This window comes from Haliotis cracherodii, unplaced genomic scaffold (assembly GCF_022045235.1).
Source record: "Haliotis cracherodii isolate W230 unplaced genomic scaffold, xgHalCrac1.p SCAF_10, whole genome shotgun sequence".
NCBI lineage: Eukaryota > Metazoa > Mollusca > Gastropoda > Lepetellida > Haliotidae > Haliotis > Haliotis cracherodii.
The window spans coordinates 42265376-42279887 of NW_027266265.1; the positions used below are offsets into that span (position 1 = coordinate 42265376).

Genomic DNA, 14512 nt, shown 5'->3' on the forward strand with positions numbered 1-14512 from the left:
TCAGATTCTCAGTCTTTCACTGCCTGCGATTTTCTATTTCTCCCTGCCATGACTTAAAACAGAACAGAATTTTATTACACTCAGTCAGGGTACATGGATATCATAGGTCGGCATTCATTTTCTGCACCCCAGTGAATATCATATATGACCATGATACTAGGTCTGGGACGAGTCCAAATTTACTACCCAGGTACCCCCACCCCACCCACCCCTTCTACCCAACCCTACCCTACTACCCGACCCTACTACCCAACCCGACCCTACTACCCGACCCCACCCTACTACCCGACCCTACCCTACTACCCGACCCCACCCTACTACCCGACCCTACCCTACTAGCCCGGGCAAAGAGTATTCGGGTACACTATAACACAATCTGGTCATGCGTACACTGAAGTTGATGAAAGTTATATTTTATTCAAACATATGACAGTCAGAAAGAAATGTGAACATTAGTGACATGTAGTGTAAACATGGAGTTTAAGATAATTTTTGTCATTAACCAATATATCACATGAGTAACTTCGGGTTCTGTGGGTACCTGGGTCGTTCTCAGTACCCACCCAACCCGAGTACCCGAGTTACCGGTCCCAGCCCTACATGATAACTAGTTTCTGATGAAATATCGTTGCAGAGTTTGTCTACTGATCAGGTATGTGAAGAATGTTGATGGGAACCATTAGTACGTGTACATTGAGCACTCAAAGAACATTTAGAAATGACTTCAGACATATACTTTAATAAAACTTTTGCGTGATGTGCAAAAAATGTCAAAGTTCAAAAGGCTGAATATTAAGCAAATGAGTCACCCTGCAATTTAAAAATATGTTTCAATACTTGATGCAGTAAGACAGATATGAATAACTCAAAGGTTCCCTTCGACATTTTTCAGAGTACCCCAGAAGAACTTGCTCGTCATGTGTTAGCCGAAGTGCCCAAACAAGTCGTTGAGTACTACCGGCTTCAAGGCATCCACCCTATCAAACGCCAGCAGACGGACCCATTTCCTTCCTAAATGACTGCTTGATTCCTTGTACCATGGACTTATGGATATGTGAACTTAGTCAAACAGGTGTTGGAGATGACACTACCTCAGCTTCACAGAACAGGATGCCCAGTTTTGGCGTTCCATGCACACATTGTGTTACATTAACAGACCAGTTGTGTTCCCTGATTAAACCTGGGATATCAACTCTAATATATAACAGTGAAGATGCATTGGGATTTGTTGCATTCACAGACCAGTTGTGTAAGCGATGAGGCAGAACATGTTCCCTGATTAAACCTGGGATATTAACTCTAATATATAACAAAGAAGGTGCATTGGGACTTGTTGCATCCACAGACCAGCTGGGCCCCGTTCCACAAAGTGATCTTAGCTCTAAGTCGATCGTAACTCCCATTCTTTAACACTGACTTACGACAATCGTAGCGCTAAGATCGCTTTGTGGAACGGGGCCCTGTTGTGTAAATGTTAAGTGATTAACATTAGGATATTAACTTTTATATATAACAGTGAAGGTTTAACTCAGTGAATAATGCATAAAATGGGCCCCAGGACTGACTTATTGTTAATTAGACATGTATATTGCTGTCGTGAGTTCATGAGACTTATTGCACATAGAGGCAGCGCACAAACATACAAATTAGAAGTCACCTCAACATGCTCAAACAGCAATTCGTGCAGAATTATTTTTTAAAAAATGTCTACACATCGGTGGAATATACCCCATAGACCTAAGAAACACCCCAAACAAATTTCAACACCCAATGTGAATGATAACATGTGAGTAAATACTCAATGGCTACAAACAAATATCTGGAGCCCTGATAAAAATTTAGGGAACGTAAAGGCAGAAAGTATTCACCAACTGACACTGTGATATAAACTCAACAGTACCGTACATGTTAATTTATAAATGGGAAGGTGTGACTCATGCTGCTACATCTGTAAAGTTCATTTTTCCTTCAAGTTGGAGTCAAAGAAATGAATACTTATCATCACGTCATGTTGTTAAAAAATGTTGTACAGTTGTTTCTCAAACTGTCTGAACAAAAAACATTTCATATCTTCAGAATTTATGATGTTTGGTTAGAATGTTATTGTGATTCATTATGTAAGACCTTAAATGGGTAAATAAGGTTATCGTTACATTATCATGATTATATACCCCCAAGGGTGGAGAAACATGATTTATGATTTAAGTCAGTAGCTGTGCTGCTTTGTTTGTTACACTGTTTATGATGGGTAAATAAGGTTATCATTAAATTATCATGATTATATACCCCCCAAGGGTGGAGAAACATGATATATGATTTAAGCCAGTAGCTGTGCTACCACCTAGCTTGTCACAGTGTTTATAACGGGTAAATAAGGTTATCATTACATTATCATGATTATATAGTCCCGTGGGTGGAGAAACATGATACATTACATTATCATTATTACCGTATTTGACTTAATAAGTGCCCATGGCGCTCTCAAAATTAGAAATAGGGGGCCCTTCTTACAATAAAAAAATTATGAAAAAAAACAGAGTTGAAAGATCGTGAATTTCCTTGTTTATGCTGACAGCCTGGAATGGTACAAAAGAAAAGTCGGTACATATTATACACGACAGATATATTTTTCCAGAATTTAATTGCCCATAATTAAGGGTGCATATAACACACGAGTGCGTATTATATACGAATAAATAATTGTTGTGTACATTGATCAATTGGAAGGGGTGGTAAGCGGGATTGTTCACTAGCCAATATATTAGCAAATATCGCCATGGGCGCTTATTACGTCAAATACGATATATACCCCCATGGGTGGAGAAGGTGAAGTGTAATGAAAGATTATTGCACTTATTTTGCGACGTGCACGCACATGTGGGTGTGGCTGCTTTTACCAGTCCAGACTGATGCCGATTTATAGTGCTAGCCCACTGAGATACCATGCCGCAGTTTAACATGAATACCCCACTCAGACACAATATACTGACTTCGAGCCACCCAGTCCTTTTTTTAGCCCCTTAATGCCGAGCGCCAGACAGGGTAACAACAAGTACCATCTTTTAACATCTTCTGGTATGACGCGTCCAGGGATCTAGACCCCAACCTTCTGCTCTCTGGGCTGACGCTCTACCACTAGACCACAGAGGCGGTCCTCATGAGTGGAGATTTGTGATATATGACTAAAGCAAGTATCTGTGCTGCCGAGTTTGTCTATGTGTTTATAATGGGTAAATACTTGGCTAAAAAGATAATAGGCTTGGTTCTAAGGGACCGCCCGCATCATCATAAAGTCTGCCACACATTTCGTTTTTATTTCCATTTTCCCCCCAATATAAAAAAATCCTAATACTTAAAAAAAATGCGATCCAAAATAGCCCGCAGTTACTTCCCTTTACATGCTTTATGGACATCTCGTTTAACGCCGCTTTTAACAGTATTCCAGTTATATCACGGCGTGTCAGCTTAATGTGTGAGGAAAGCCTGAAGTGATGCATGTCTCAGACATTTACCACTTCGGTGAAACCCACAAGCACTGGTATTGTGCTGACAAACCTAGAAACACAATCGGGGCGAACCAGGATTTGAACCCACAATCATAGGTTTCTGGCGTGCCCAAGGGACGCAACTTTGCACAGTGACTTAAATGACTGGGCCACCCGTGCCCCTTGTTTTTCAAAGTTTATATTGGGATAAGTTTATATGATTGTAGATGGCATAGTCAGCATTTCGTCTGCTTTCCAGAAGTTGTGATGACCCTGTGTTAATCATGTTAATGGCGTCCCATCATTATTTAAAGAAGAATTAAGATTTCTTCATGCATAGTTAAGAAAGGGGGGCATTCATAAATACGTATGTTTCTAGGCCCAACATATATCAGGGGCACTGTATTATTTCTGTGCAGCTGACTTGTTCTTTATGATCAAATAAAAGACAAGAAAGTCATTTCATTGATACAGTGACAGAGCTAGATGTTCATCCTAAACTGGGCAACACCAAAATAACACGCAACTAGTCAAGGCTTAGGCCTGCAATATATGCCCAAGCTAGGCTGTCCCTTCTTATCCCATATAGAAGTGCAATCTCATTATGATCGGATCTTTTAGTCTGGTATGATACTTGTTGACGTCAAGATCTGAGAACACCTCCATAGAATTTTGACTGCCCAGTCATAACATCTTCTCTAGGCAAGAGTGTCCACTACCTTTTCATCAAAGTCTTGTTCCACCCTTGCCACATCAAGCCCACTTTCCTGTGCTAAATATGATTGGACTATTGCACATATCGATAGTCCAGACAGAGAACGTCGGCCATGTATCAGGGTTACACTGCTGCACAGAGTCAACCATATCATTTAACCATCCATCATATGGTTGGTCTTAACAATCCTTGGGTAGCCTAGTGGTTAAAGCGTTCGCTTGTCATGCTGAAGACCCAGGTTCGATTCTCCACATGGGTACAATGTGTTAAGCCCATTTCTGGTGTCCCCCGCCGTGTTATTGCTAGAATATTGCTAAAAGCAGCGTAAAACCTTACCGGTACTCGCTCACTCTTAAGGATCCTGTGTTAAATATATTTCTGACACATGTAATGATTTTGTCTTTACAAGTTCACACTTTCCAAATACTAATGTTCAGTGAAATATGTTTGTTCGACATTAAGATCTACATTGTGCCTAACATCAGACTCTCAGTACAGCTACTCAGGGTTGGAGCTAGGTCAATTGTAATATGACGAGCAGATTGCTAGATTTTCGGTAATGACAAATATGTCTCCAAGTGCAGTCTGCGCCAAAAAACATTGAGGCTACTATCTCTCTGCATAATTTTAACTCAATTTTAGTGTTAATTTAAGGACTCATATTCTGAGCTTTCTTGACTGAACAAATTTTTACTAGACTCGGGCTTCGGACCAGGAGCTAAAATCACAGACTGCTAGTGTGCCACAGGGCAGTCATTATGATTCAGTGATTGCCATGTCACGAACAGCTGTAGAAAGCAGCTGTTGGTAAAAAGTTTGCTGACGTCCTTTTCACGGAAACTGTTTTTTTCTGAATCTCCAAAATAACACTGTTTATTGAATGTGTTCATGTGGTCATTTTCCTTGTGCTTGTCCAGTTTTCTTTTGAAAAAATATGATTGTCAGTGGATTAAAATAGCATCCCAAAGTATATTTGGTAAGAAATTGATTTCCTGGGAGTGCCATGCCCTTCAAGCACCATGCTGTGAACTTACTTTAACCATTACATTTTTACAAATACATTTGTTCCATGTCATTGACACTGATACAAGGAATATCAAACCCTGATAATGGCCATGTGTGTCTCAATTGTTTGAGGTTGTAGGACCATTGGTGTCCTTTATGGTGACACCTTGACCTTTACGGTGACACCTTGACCTTTACGGTGACACCTTGACCTTTTTGGTGACACCTTGACCTTTACGGTGACACCTTGACCTTTACAGTGACACCTTGACCTTTACGGTGACACCTTGACCTTTTCGGTGACACCTTGTGACCTGATGGTGGGGACTGGTTTCAGTGGGCCACTGATCATGGTGATTGGAGTATTGTTTCTTGTCAGGATCTGTTCTTGTTGATACTTTATTCTTGTTAAATGTTGTTCAGTGAAATATATGTGCCTTTCCATAATGTATCCTTCATGTGTCCGTCTTCAACACCCCCTGCTGGTGTTCAGCAGAGGTGGCCATGTGGGCTAGGTGCTTCTTCAGTGCTTGGTTCGGCCAGGATCTGGTGGTGGGGGGTTTGATACTCCCCGTGATTGTGATCTGTGATTTGTTAGCACCCAACCTGTGCCCGTTGATTTCATCAGAATGTTTAAAGTGATAGTTAAGTGATAGACTATAGTTAATCTTTCATTGCATCAAAGCAGTTACACTGTTTGGATGTTTTGGGCTCGATGGACCAAATACATTTTTGTATATGTTTAATTTTCATGATGAGCTTGTCATTCTTCTGTATAATGATACATGACTCCGGACCAGATTATCCAGTGATTGATATCATGCGCAACAATCTACACATTTGGGATATGATGACATACATCAACCAAGTCAGCTAGCCTGACCATTCGATCCCGTAAGTCATCTCAAACGACAAGCATAGTCGTCTTTTACGGCAAGCATGGGTTGCTGAAGACCAATTCTACCCTGGATATTCACGGGTATTGTCATGTTTATTAAATGCTTGGGTGTTCAGTGTAGAGCCATGTTACCGGAAGATCAATCTCACTCAAGTCATATGTGTTACTCTGATACGATTCGAGTCTGGGTAAGACCTGGGAATACCTCCATAGAACGACTGAGAAAGTCGTGTGATGTGACATCAGATGTCAGCTTTCTAAAACAATTCAGCTTCATTTCCCGACCAACTTCATTCAGAAATTTCGATCTTAGCCAAAGCAAAACTACTCAGAATACATATATGTCCTTTATAGTACACCCGTATGGATATGCCATGGCACTCAGAAATGTCAGAGTGTTTAACGTATCCACAATAGAATGATGCAGTCTTAACTGTCTACCATTGGAGCTAGTCATTTCAGCTCGTTTTCAAGAAGTAGAAATCAGAGACGATGGTCGAATATTTTGTTACACGGACAGAGAAGTCAAAAGCCTTGATATTCATTGGCTGTTTAGAAAGTTCACTGGACGTGAGTGAGTGAGTGAGTGAGTTAGTTTGGTTTTACGCTGCTTTTAGCAATATTCCAGCAATATCATGGCAGGGGACACCAGAAATGGGCTTCACATATTGTACCCATTTGGGGAAACGAACCCGGGTCTTCGGCGTGACGAGCTAACACTTTAACCAGTAGTCTACCCGACCGCCCCTCACTGGACGTGAAGTCCTCTGAGTCTGTAGTCAGACCTTCCTTCATTGAAGGTCTCAGTAAGTGATCTGATTTTGCTTAGATTTGCTTGTAGATTTGACAGTTCTAGATATTTTGTAGAGCTGAATATATGCAGCAGTTTTGTGCTTTCTTATAAACTGGATTTGCTTCGTTGATTTGTTCGTGAGGAAATGACCTGTGTCTTGAGATAAGCTCAGGAATCGTGGGATGTAGGACACATCACAGAAACTGCTAACATTAAATGTATTTTGAGATAAGCTCAGGAATCGTGGCTTGTAGGACACATCACAGAAACTGCTAACATTAAATGTATTTTGAGATAAGCTCAGGAACTGTGGCTTGTAGAACACATCACAGGAACTGCTAACATTAAATGTATCTTCAGTAAGGCTGAAAGGATTCATTGTTACACTGCAATGAAAGATACACACTACTGGATACACTGTATTCTGTGTGGCCCTGCGGGACCCTGCGGGGATTACAATTGGTCGCCAGCAATCGATGCTGGTCATAAGACGTGACTTAGTTGATTGTGTGTCCTCTTAGCCCGACAGTGTAGATCGTTGTTCATAATATCAATCACTGGATTGTGTGGTCCAGACTCGATTGTGACATTGCACAACGAACAAACAAATTATTCTGCATGGATACACTGTCTTCAGATGGTCGTGATTCTGACTGATATATTCCACTCCACTGGTCACCATATCATGCTTCTGAAAACGAACTTTTGTATCCCCAGTAATATATAAATTGGAATATATTCATTCAATTAAATGTTAAAAAAGTGTATCATGATATTTTTTCTATCTTGATTAAACCTTCATGATATTACATATTAATTCATGACAAATGTATCTTTGATAATGTGTTAGTAGTTGTAGGATAAGTTTATTTATGTCCTTATTGTCTTCATTATACATGTTTGACATATTTTTCAGTAATGAGTTTGTGTACCGGTATATATATACATATAGTTCATTGACATGTACAAGTGCAGCTTAAAACTGTATTCACTCATTTGCAATCTCATTAAAATCAGATCTAATTTCTCGCACCTGCTAAACAAAGATCTGAGGACATCCCATTACAGGTCAGGTCAGAATGAAACGACTAACAAGAAGTTGACATCAGCCAATTAGAAAGCAGCTTTCTCGAGCTTTACGGCACTCGTTTCAACCTGGCAACTTCCATTTCAGGCTACGCTTGAAAAATATGTTGACACAGTTCTCAATTCGAATTTTGAAAACTGAACAAACGAACATTCCAGAATGTCTAATTCTATGGTTGCGATTGTATTTGTATACACTCCTCCGTTCAAATGTTTATCCCATGGAAGCGAGAGATAGACGATAATTTTGACGGAATCAGTCGTACGGGATGTAACTGTCGTTCAGAATAGCCCGTGTTAATGTTTTCGAGGTTGAATAAATAGAAAACACATTCCTACTGTCACCTTCATGATCTGGTAAGCGACGATTTGATTGGTCGGATGAAAAATTGTTCTGACGTGACCCGTAATGGGATGTCCGCAGATCTTTGTTTAGCGATAGCGAGAACTAAGATCTGATTTTAATGAGATTGATTCATTTGACTTGTGAAGTCTTTGTTACATAATTTGTCTTTCTGTGGCACTTAATGCTCCTAATGAATTGTTTTTTATATGTTATTAATATTTGAAATAAACTATTGTCTACTTTCACATTATGTGTAAGTGCGTATATATTGTCAGGCTCCTCACAGCGATAGCCCATGTGAGGAGCTCTCTATACTTTAGCTGTCATGGCTCCCCACTGTGATGGGTGGCTACAACCATGCATAGAGTTGAACTCGCCACCGACTGACCATTATGTTCACAGACAAGTGATATACTCTTACCCTAGCTGAATTATTTTCTTTGTTTGGTAATTTGAAATTCTATTTCATTACAATGATCATGTATAGTAAGATTTTTTGTTTTTTTTAATGTTTTTTTGTTTAACGACGCACTCAGCAATATTCAAGCTATATGATGGCGGTCTGTAGATAATTGAGTCTGAACCTGACAATTCAGTGATTAACATCATGAGCATTGATCCATGCAATTGGAATACGATGACATGCATCAACCAAGTCAGCGAGCCTGACCACCCTATCCTGTTAGTCGCCTCTTACAACAAGCATAGTCGCCTTTTACGGCAAGAATGGGTTGCTGAAGACCTTCTACCCCGGATCTTCATGGGTCGACTTGTATATGTAAGGTAACATGACCGAACTGTTGGTTGATTAATAGTAGTACATGTAATAGTAGTTGAAATAGGACTCATATTGCTCCAATTGCTTTGTTGAACCAAGTGACTTTTACGACAAGCATGTTCTACCAATGAGTCCCCACAGTTGTGGGAGATATGCACAATATACACAATACCCAAATGTTTGGATGCTGCTTTTAAATACAATGATGTAATACTTTAAGTTTGAAAACATCCAAATCACCCCCTTGGAAGTTTTCTGAAACTGGAGGTGAGAAATCAGGTAGACATCCAATTTTGGTCAGCCACATGTACAAGTAAGAGTCTTCATACTTTAACTGCCCCTGTGTATGATGAGTGATCTACCTGGCGTTTGATTGGCTGACTTTGAAGTCAAGTCACTGAACTAAAGTACTGTTGGAAATGGTAGAAAAATGCTTTTGGGGCATTAAAACAAGATAGTATGTTCCGCAGACTGTTGCGTTTGAAATATCGTGTAACTACCGATCTACCTACCTGTGGTTTGAAGTATTTCAGTCACAAGGAGTCCTATCGGCAATTTTACAGGAGTAAAAATAGAGCGTAAACAGTAAGGTTAAAGACCTGGATGAGGGAATTCTGAAACAGATTATAGAAATATGCACATGCAACTCAATTGTTATAATAATACGAATAACAATAAGAATAACAACAATAATAATAATAATGCAGTCTTCATAAAACATCTAATCCACAAAAACACAAGTCAATTGGAGAAAATTCTAGATGTGCATCTCAAAAAATAACAAAATGACGCTGAATTTGTTTTGTCAACACTGCTCCCATGTAGTAAAGGTACGGTATACACTTGAGACAGATAGTGTTCTTTACACTTGAGAGAGATATAGAGGGATATAAGTTTAGATAGGGTGTATTACAGAACTTCCCAAGTCTACGGTATGGCAAATAACACAAGGAAGGTAGGGTTCGTCTCAATAACAAAACAGGACATGAAATGACATTAGACAGCTTTGATAAAGGTGTGATTAGGCAATTCCATCATCTTTCGAAGCAAATATAATACAGTACATATCCTAATTGCTACCCACTCCATCAAACACATACCTTTGTAAAGTACAATGACAGCAATATTTTGAGACCACCCCCATCTGAGGTGAAATTTGCACCTGTGAGGTCTTCATCTCGGGACAGGTGTTAGGAAATTACCTCAGGCTGAATGCAGTTTCATACATGCATGACAACACATGAACATTTTCTAAGTTTATCATCATTTTACCTGTAATTGTATGTTTTTAGGCTAATCACAGTGCCAGTTAGGATAGGCTAGATTAGATAGATTTGCGCTATTTTGACATATGCTATTTTCATAGCCCTATGATTCTTATTTATTAAATGAAACCCGAATCAGTATTTTTTTTGCATTTCTGACAGTACTTTAGGCATACATAATCTCCAAGAGAAGATCTCTGATTTTGGTTGACTTTTGTGAAAGGTCAAGGTCACCAAGATTATCATCAACATTAGTGCTTTTCAGTGATCCGATGATGTAATTTTCACCATTACGGTATTTTGCCTTTTATGCCCAATGAATTTTTGTTTATCTTTATTCAATTTCATAAATCTGTGATATGAGGAGATTTATGTGCCATACAATAATTTATTTTGTCAACTTTCAGAGTTCCAAGATGGAGCTTGCCAGACATGTCCTGGCCGAGGTTCCCCTGCAAGTGACACAGTACTACAAGATGAGGGGGATCAAACCTTCCCCTCCTGTCAAGGGACCTGTTGTAATACCTGCCAACACAGAACCGTCGGACAAGGGATCAGCCCCGCCCTCTACTCACAGAGAATCAGCCCCGCCCCCTCATCAGAGCATGCCGGCAACCTATCCCCAAGGGTCACCTTATAATCAAAGCCCACCCTCTCAACAAGGCCCACCCCCTCAACAAGGCCCACCTTCTCAACAAGGACAGTACCCTTCACAAGGCCCACCCTATCAACAAGGCCCACCTTCTCAAAAAGGACAGTACCCTTCACAAGGCCCACCCTCTCAACAAGGACCACCTTCTCAACAAGGACAGTACCCTTCACAAGGCCCACCCTATCAACAAGGCCCACCCTCTCAACAAGGACCACCTTCTCAACAAGGACAGTACCCTTCACAAGGACCACCCTATCAACAAGGAGTACCACCTTACCCACAGGGACATCAGTACCAGCAAGGCCAATTCTATCAAGGACAACAGTACCAGCAAGGACAAAACTACCAACACTATCAGCAAGGACAGCCCTATCCACGAGGACCACCCCCTCAAGCACAATCCTACCAACAAGGACCACCCCGCCAAGGAGCACCCTATCCACCAGGACCACCTGGCCAGGGACCTCCAAGACAGCAACATACCAGTTACCAAACCACAATATAGATCGGGACAGGAAGTGGTATTTCTGTAGGAAGTACCTTCTGAGTTCTCTCCCCTTAGTCGACTCAGAAATACTGTAAACAGGGAATTTTTTGCGACCGTTTTATTATTGCGAGTTTTGCGAACGAGACTCAATCGCAAAAATTAAAAACGCAAAAATAAGTATAAATAATACATACATACTTTATTCATTGCAACATGTCATCAAATGTTAAAATCATCAACCAAAACCACAAGTTACTCAATAAGTTAAAAACACAAATGAATGCAGAATGGTCACACAATACATCACAAATGCCAGTGTAAACAGACCAATTAGTGTCACTGTTACCCCTTGCAATCCCTTCCGGTCAACTTTCCGGCCAACTCAGATTAACTAGCTTCTGAGAGAAGCTGTCTATTGTTTGGTAATCGAGGGGCCATCTCAACACGGCAACTCGCAAAAATATCTCGTCGCAGTATTGTCTTTGGTGTGGTATTCGCAATATTTTAACGGCGCAGAAATAAAGCTGTTTACAGTACTCAGTAGACTGTGGAATCAAGCTGGGTGATGGCAGTGTCTACAATATTCAACATACAGTGCACTCTACTCCAAGGGTGTTCATTGTCAAGATGGAGCATAGATATTTCCTTTACATACCGGTAATAGGTATCCTTCTAAAACGTGGACATTTAAAATGTTAATTTGTGGTAGTCTTTGATTGGCATGTCACTCACACCATTCCTTGTGACTGTCAATGTGTCAAAGAGTATCCTGTAGTGAAAGCATTCCCTTGTACTATATTTCTCCTGAAGAATTATTACCATGGAACAATTTTACTCATCTTCCTGACGAAAGGGATTTAACTGACTCTAAAAGTCCAGTTTCCACCAGTGGCCATTAAGAGTTATGTCCCTTCTATGTCCTTCCTATTGACCGGTCAGATTCCACTTCTCATATCACTTGCATTTGCTTCAAACAAAATGGTGGCGCCCAGTGAAGACGATAGGATCAGTAATCAATATCTAGGCCTATATTGTAACAAAACGGGTCTTACATCGAGAAGTGCCTCAAATTCTGGAGCACCTTGATTAAAAACATGAAAAGATTTGCAAAATATCTGTTCACGCTAAGTTGATGGTACAATTGCAATTTGCAAATTCTGCCATTGACTGAAATCTGCACGGCAGTTTACGACCCGGATGTTGATTTCGTTACGCGATTTTGATTGGACTATTTATTTTGTTAGTCATCCCAAAATATAACTCCATAATTCCAGCCTAGTTTGGCAAGGGTGGAAACTGGACTTTTATAGTCAGTTAACTCTCTTGCCTCGGGAAGATGAGTTTTACTGGGAAAATCTTTCCTCGATACATTTACACTGGCAATATTTGTTCTGGATGGACCGAATCATGGTTGACAAGTCATCTGTTGTCCAAGCAGGTATTCAAATTATCATCAATTTTACCATGCAGGATTATATTGCAAGATGTGTGTTCAATGCCTCATCATGATTTTGTCGCACACATGGAAAACAACAAGAAATATCCTGAGTATTGCCCTTGGCCTCGTTCCACAAAACAGTCTTAGCACTAAGGTGATCGTAAGTCCCATACTTTAACATAGGTTTACGATCATCGTAGCGCTAAGATTGCTTTGGGGAATGGGGCCCTGTGTAGTTTGATGTATCAGACCACAGTAGGACTTATGTAGCCTTTCCTTAAGTTGTTAATAGTCATCACATCAACTTGCTCAAATCATCACAAGAGAACAACATTTAGTGCTCAAAGATTCTATTTTAGATTATGAATAAACATGGTAAACGGTGAGCCTCTGGACCTTTGGCACTCTGAGTTACCTGATGGCAGTCATGGTTCTGACCTTAATGTTTTCTTGTGATTTGTAAAATGCAATCAGACTCTGTTAAGTTTTGCTTTTACACCTTTGTTATGATACTATAAATGTTCTCAGGAATATATTTGTCATGTGTTTGTTTATCCTAATTATTGGTTGTTATTCTGTCGTAACAATTCTATTAACGTGATTAATCAGCTACTTTTGCTCGTCTCTCCCCTGTCTGTCTTCCCAGGCTGATTATGACATTTGTGGTCACCATGGCGACAATCAATTGTTGATCAGTAAAAATCGTCTCATTAAAATCAGATCTTAGTGCTCCCTACCGCTCTGCGTACTAAGATCCACTTTTAATTAGATTGAATAAATATGCTGTTACGTTGTGATGATGTTAAAGAATATTTTGTTTTTCGATTTAGAATCCTTATTCAAAGTTCCTTTGAAAAAGGAAAAGGACACAATTGGAGAGAAGTCATTACGGAAGAGATTGGTGTATAGATTTTAAAATATTTTGTGATTTGTAGCCAGTAGGCTATTCAGTAGAGGGGAATGTCCGAGTAACTCTTCATTCCTTAAAAATAATGGAGCAGAGGCCCATTTTTTTTTAGGAATGGAGAGTTACGAGGATATTCCCCTACTTAAAACTCATCCCTACTTTTACACTTTGACAAAATATTCTGTTGTTGAAAATATTTGAAAAATTCAAATGCTGCTTCAAGATAATGTACAGTTGACAAGCAACTCTCCATTCCTGAAAAATAATGGAGCGTTCAAACAATAGCATGACGTCACAGATGTGTTTTAAGGAGTGGTATACTGTCTGACAGCACACACTGGGTGATTGATCCCTAGCCCCCATAGTGACAGTATAGGAACAGCTGCTAATGAGTGATGGAGGGATGAGGGGGAAGGTAACTGCAGCTGAGGTTGCTTTCTGTAACTACGGAGATACAGATGAGCTGCATACTTGCGTAAAATACCCCCAAAACTGTTCAAAACCCAATTACTTTCAATCTTATTAAAATCAGATCTAAGTTCTCGCTATTGCTAAACAAAGATCTGAGGACATCACATAAGGGTCACGTCAGAACAACCTTTCGCGAACCTTGGTCTCTCACTGAAATGACTAACAAGAAGTCGACATCAGCCAATT

General features: G+C 40.0%; 1 protein-coding gene across 2 annotated transcripts in view; it reads left to right on the forward strand.

Annotated features, from left to right (window-relative positions):
* The window catches only part of LOC139454396 (copine-3-like), a 28761-nt gene extending 15683 nt beyond the window's left edge, over positions 1-13078 (forward strand). The window contains exon 15 of one of the 2 annotated variants that reach the window (XM_071236070.1): positions 10779-13078. In XM_071236070.1, coding sequence (XP_071092171.1) covers positions 10779-11528 — 750 coding nt within the window. In that variant the 3' untranslated portion in view covers positions 11529-13078. Of the gene's footprint in view, positions 1-892; positions 8540-10778 lie in introns of those variants that run through there. The other variant, XM_071236071.1, reaches the window with a different exon arrangement.
* Positions 13079-14512: the final 1434 nt, after the last annotated feature.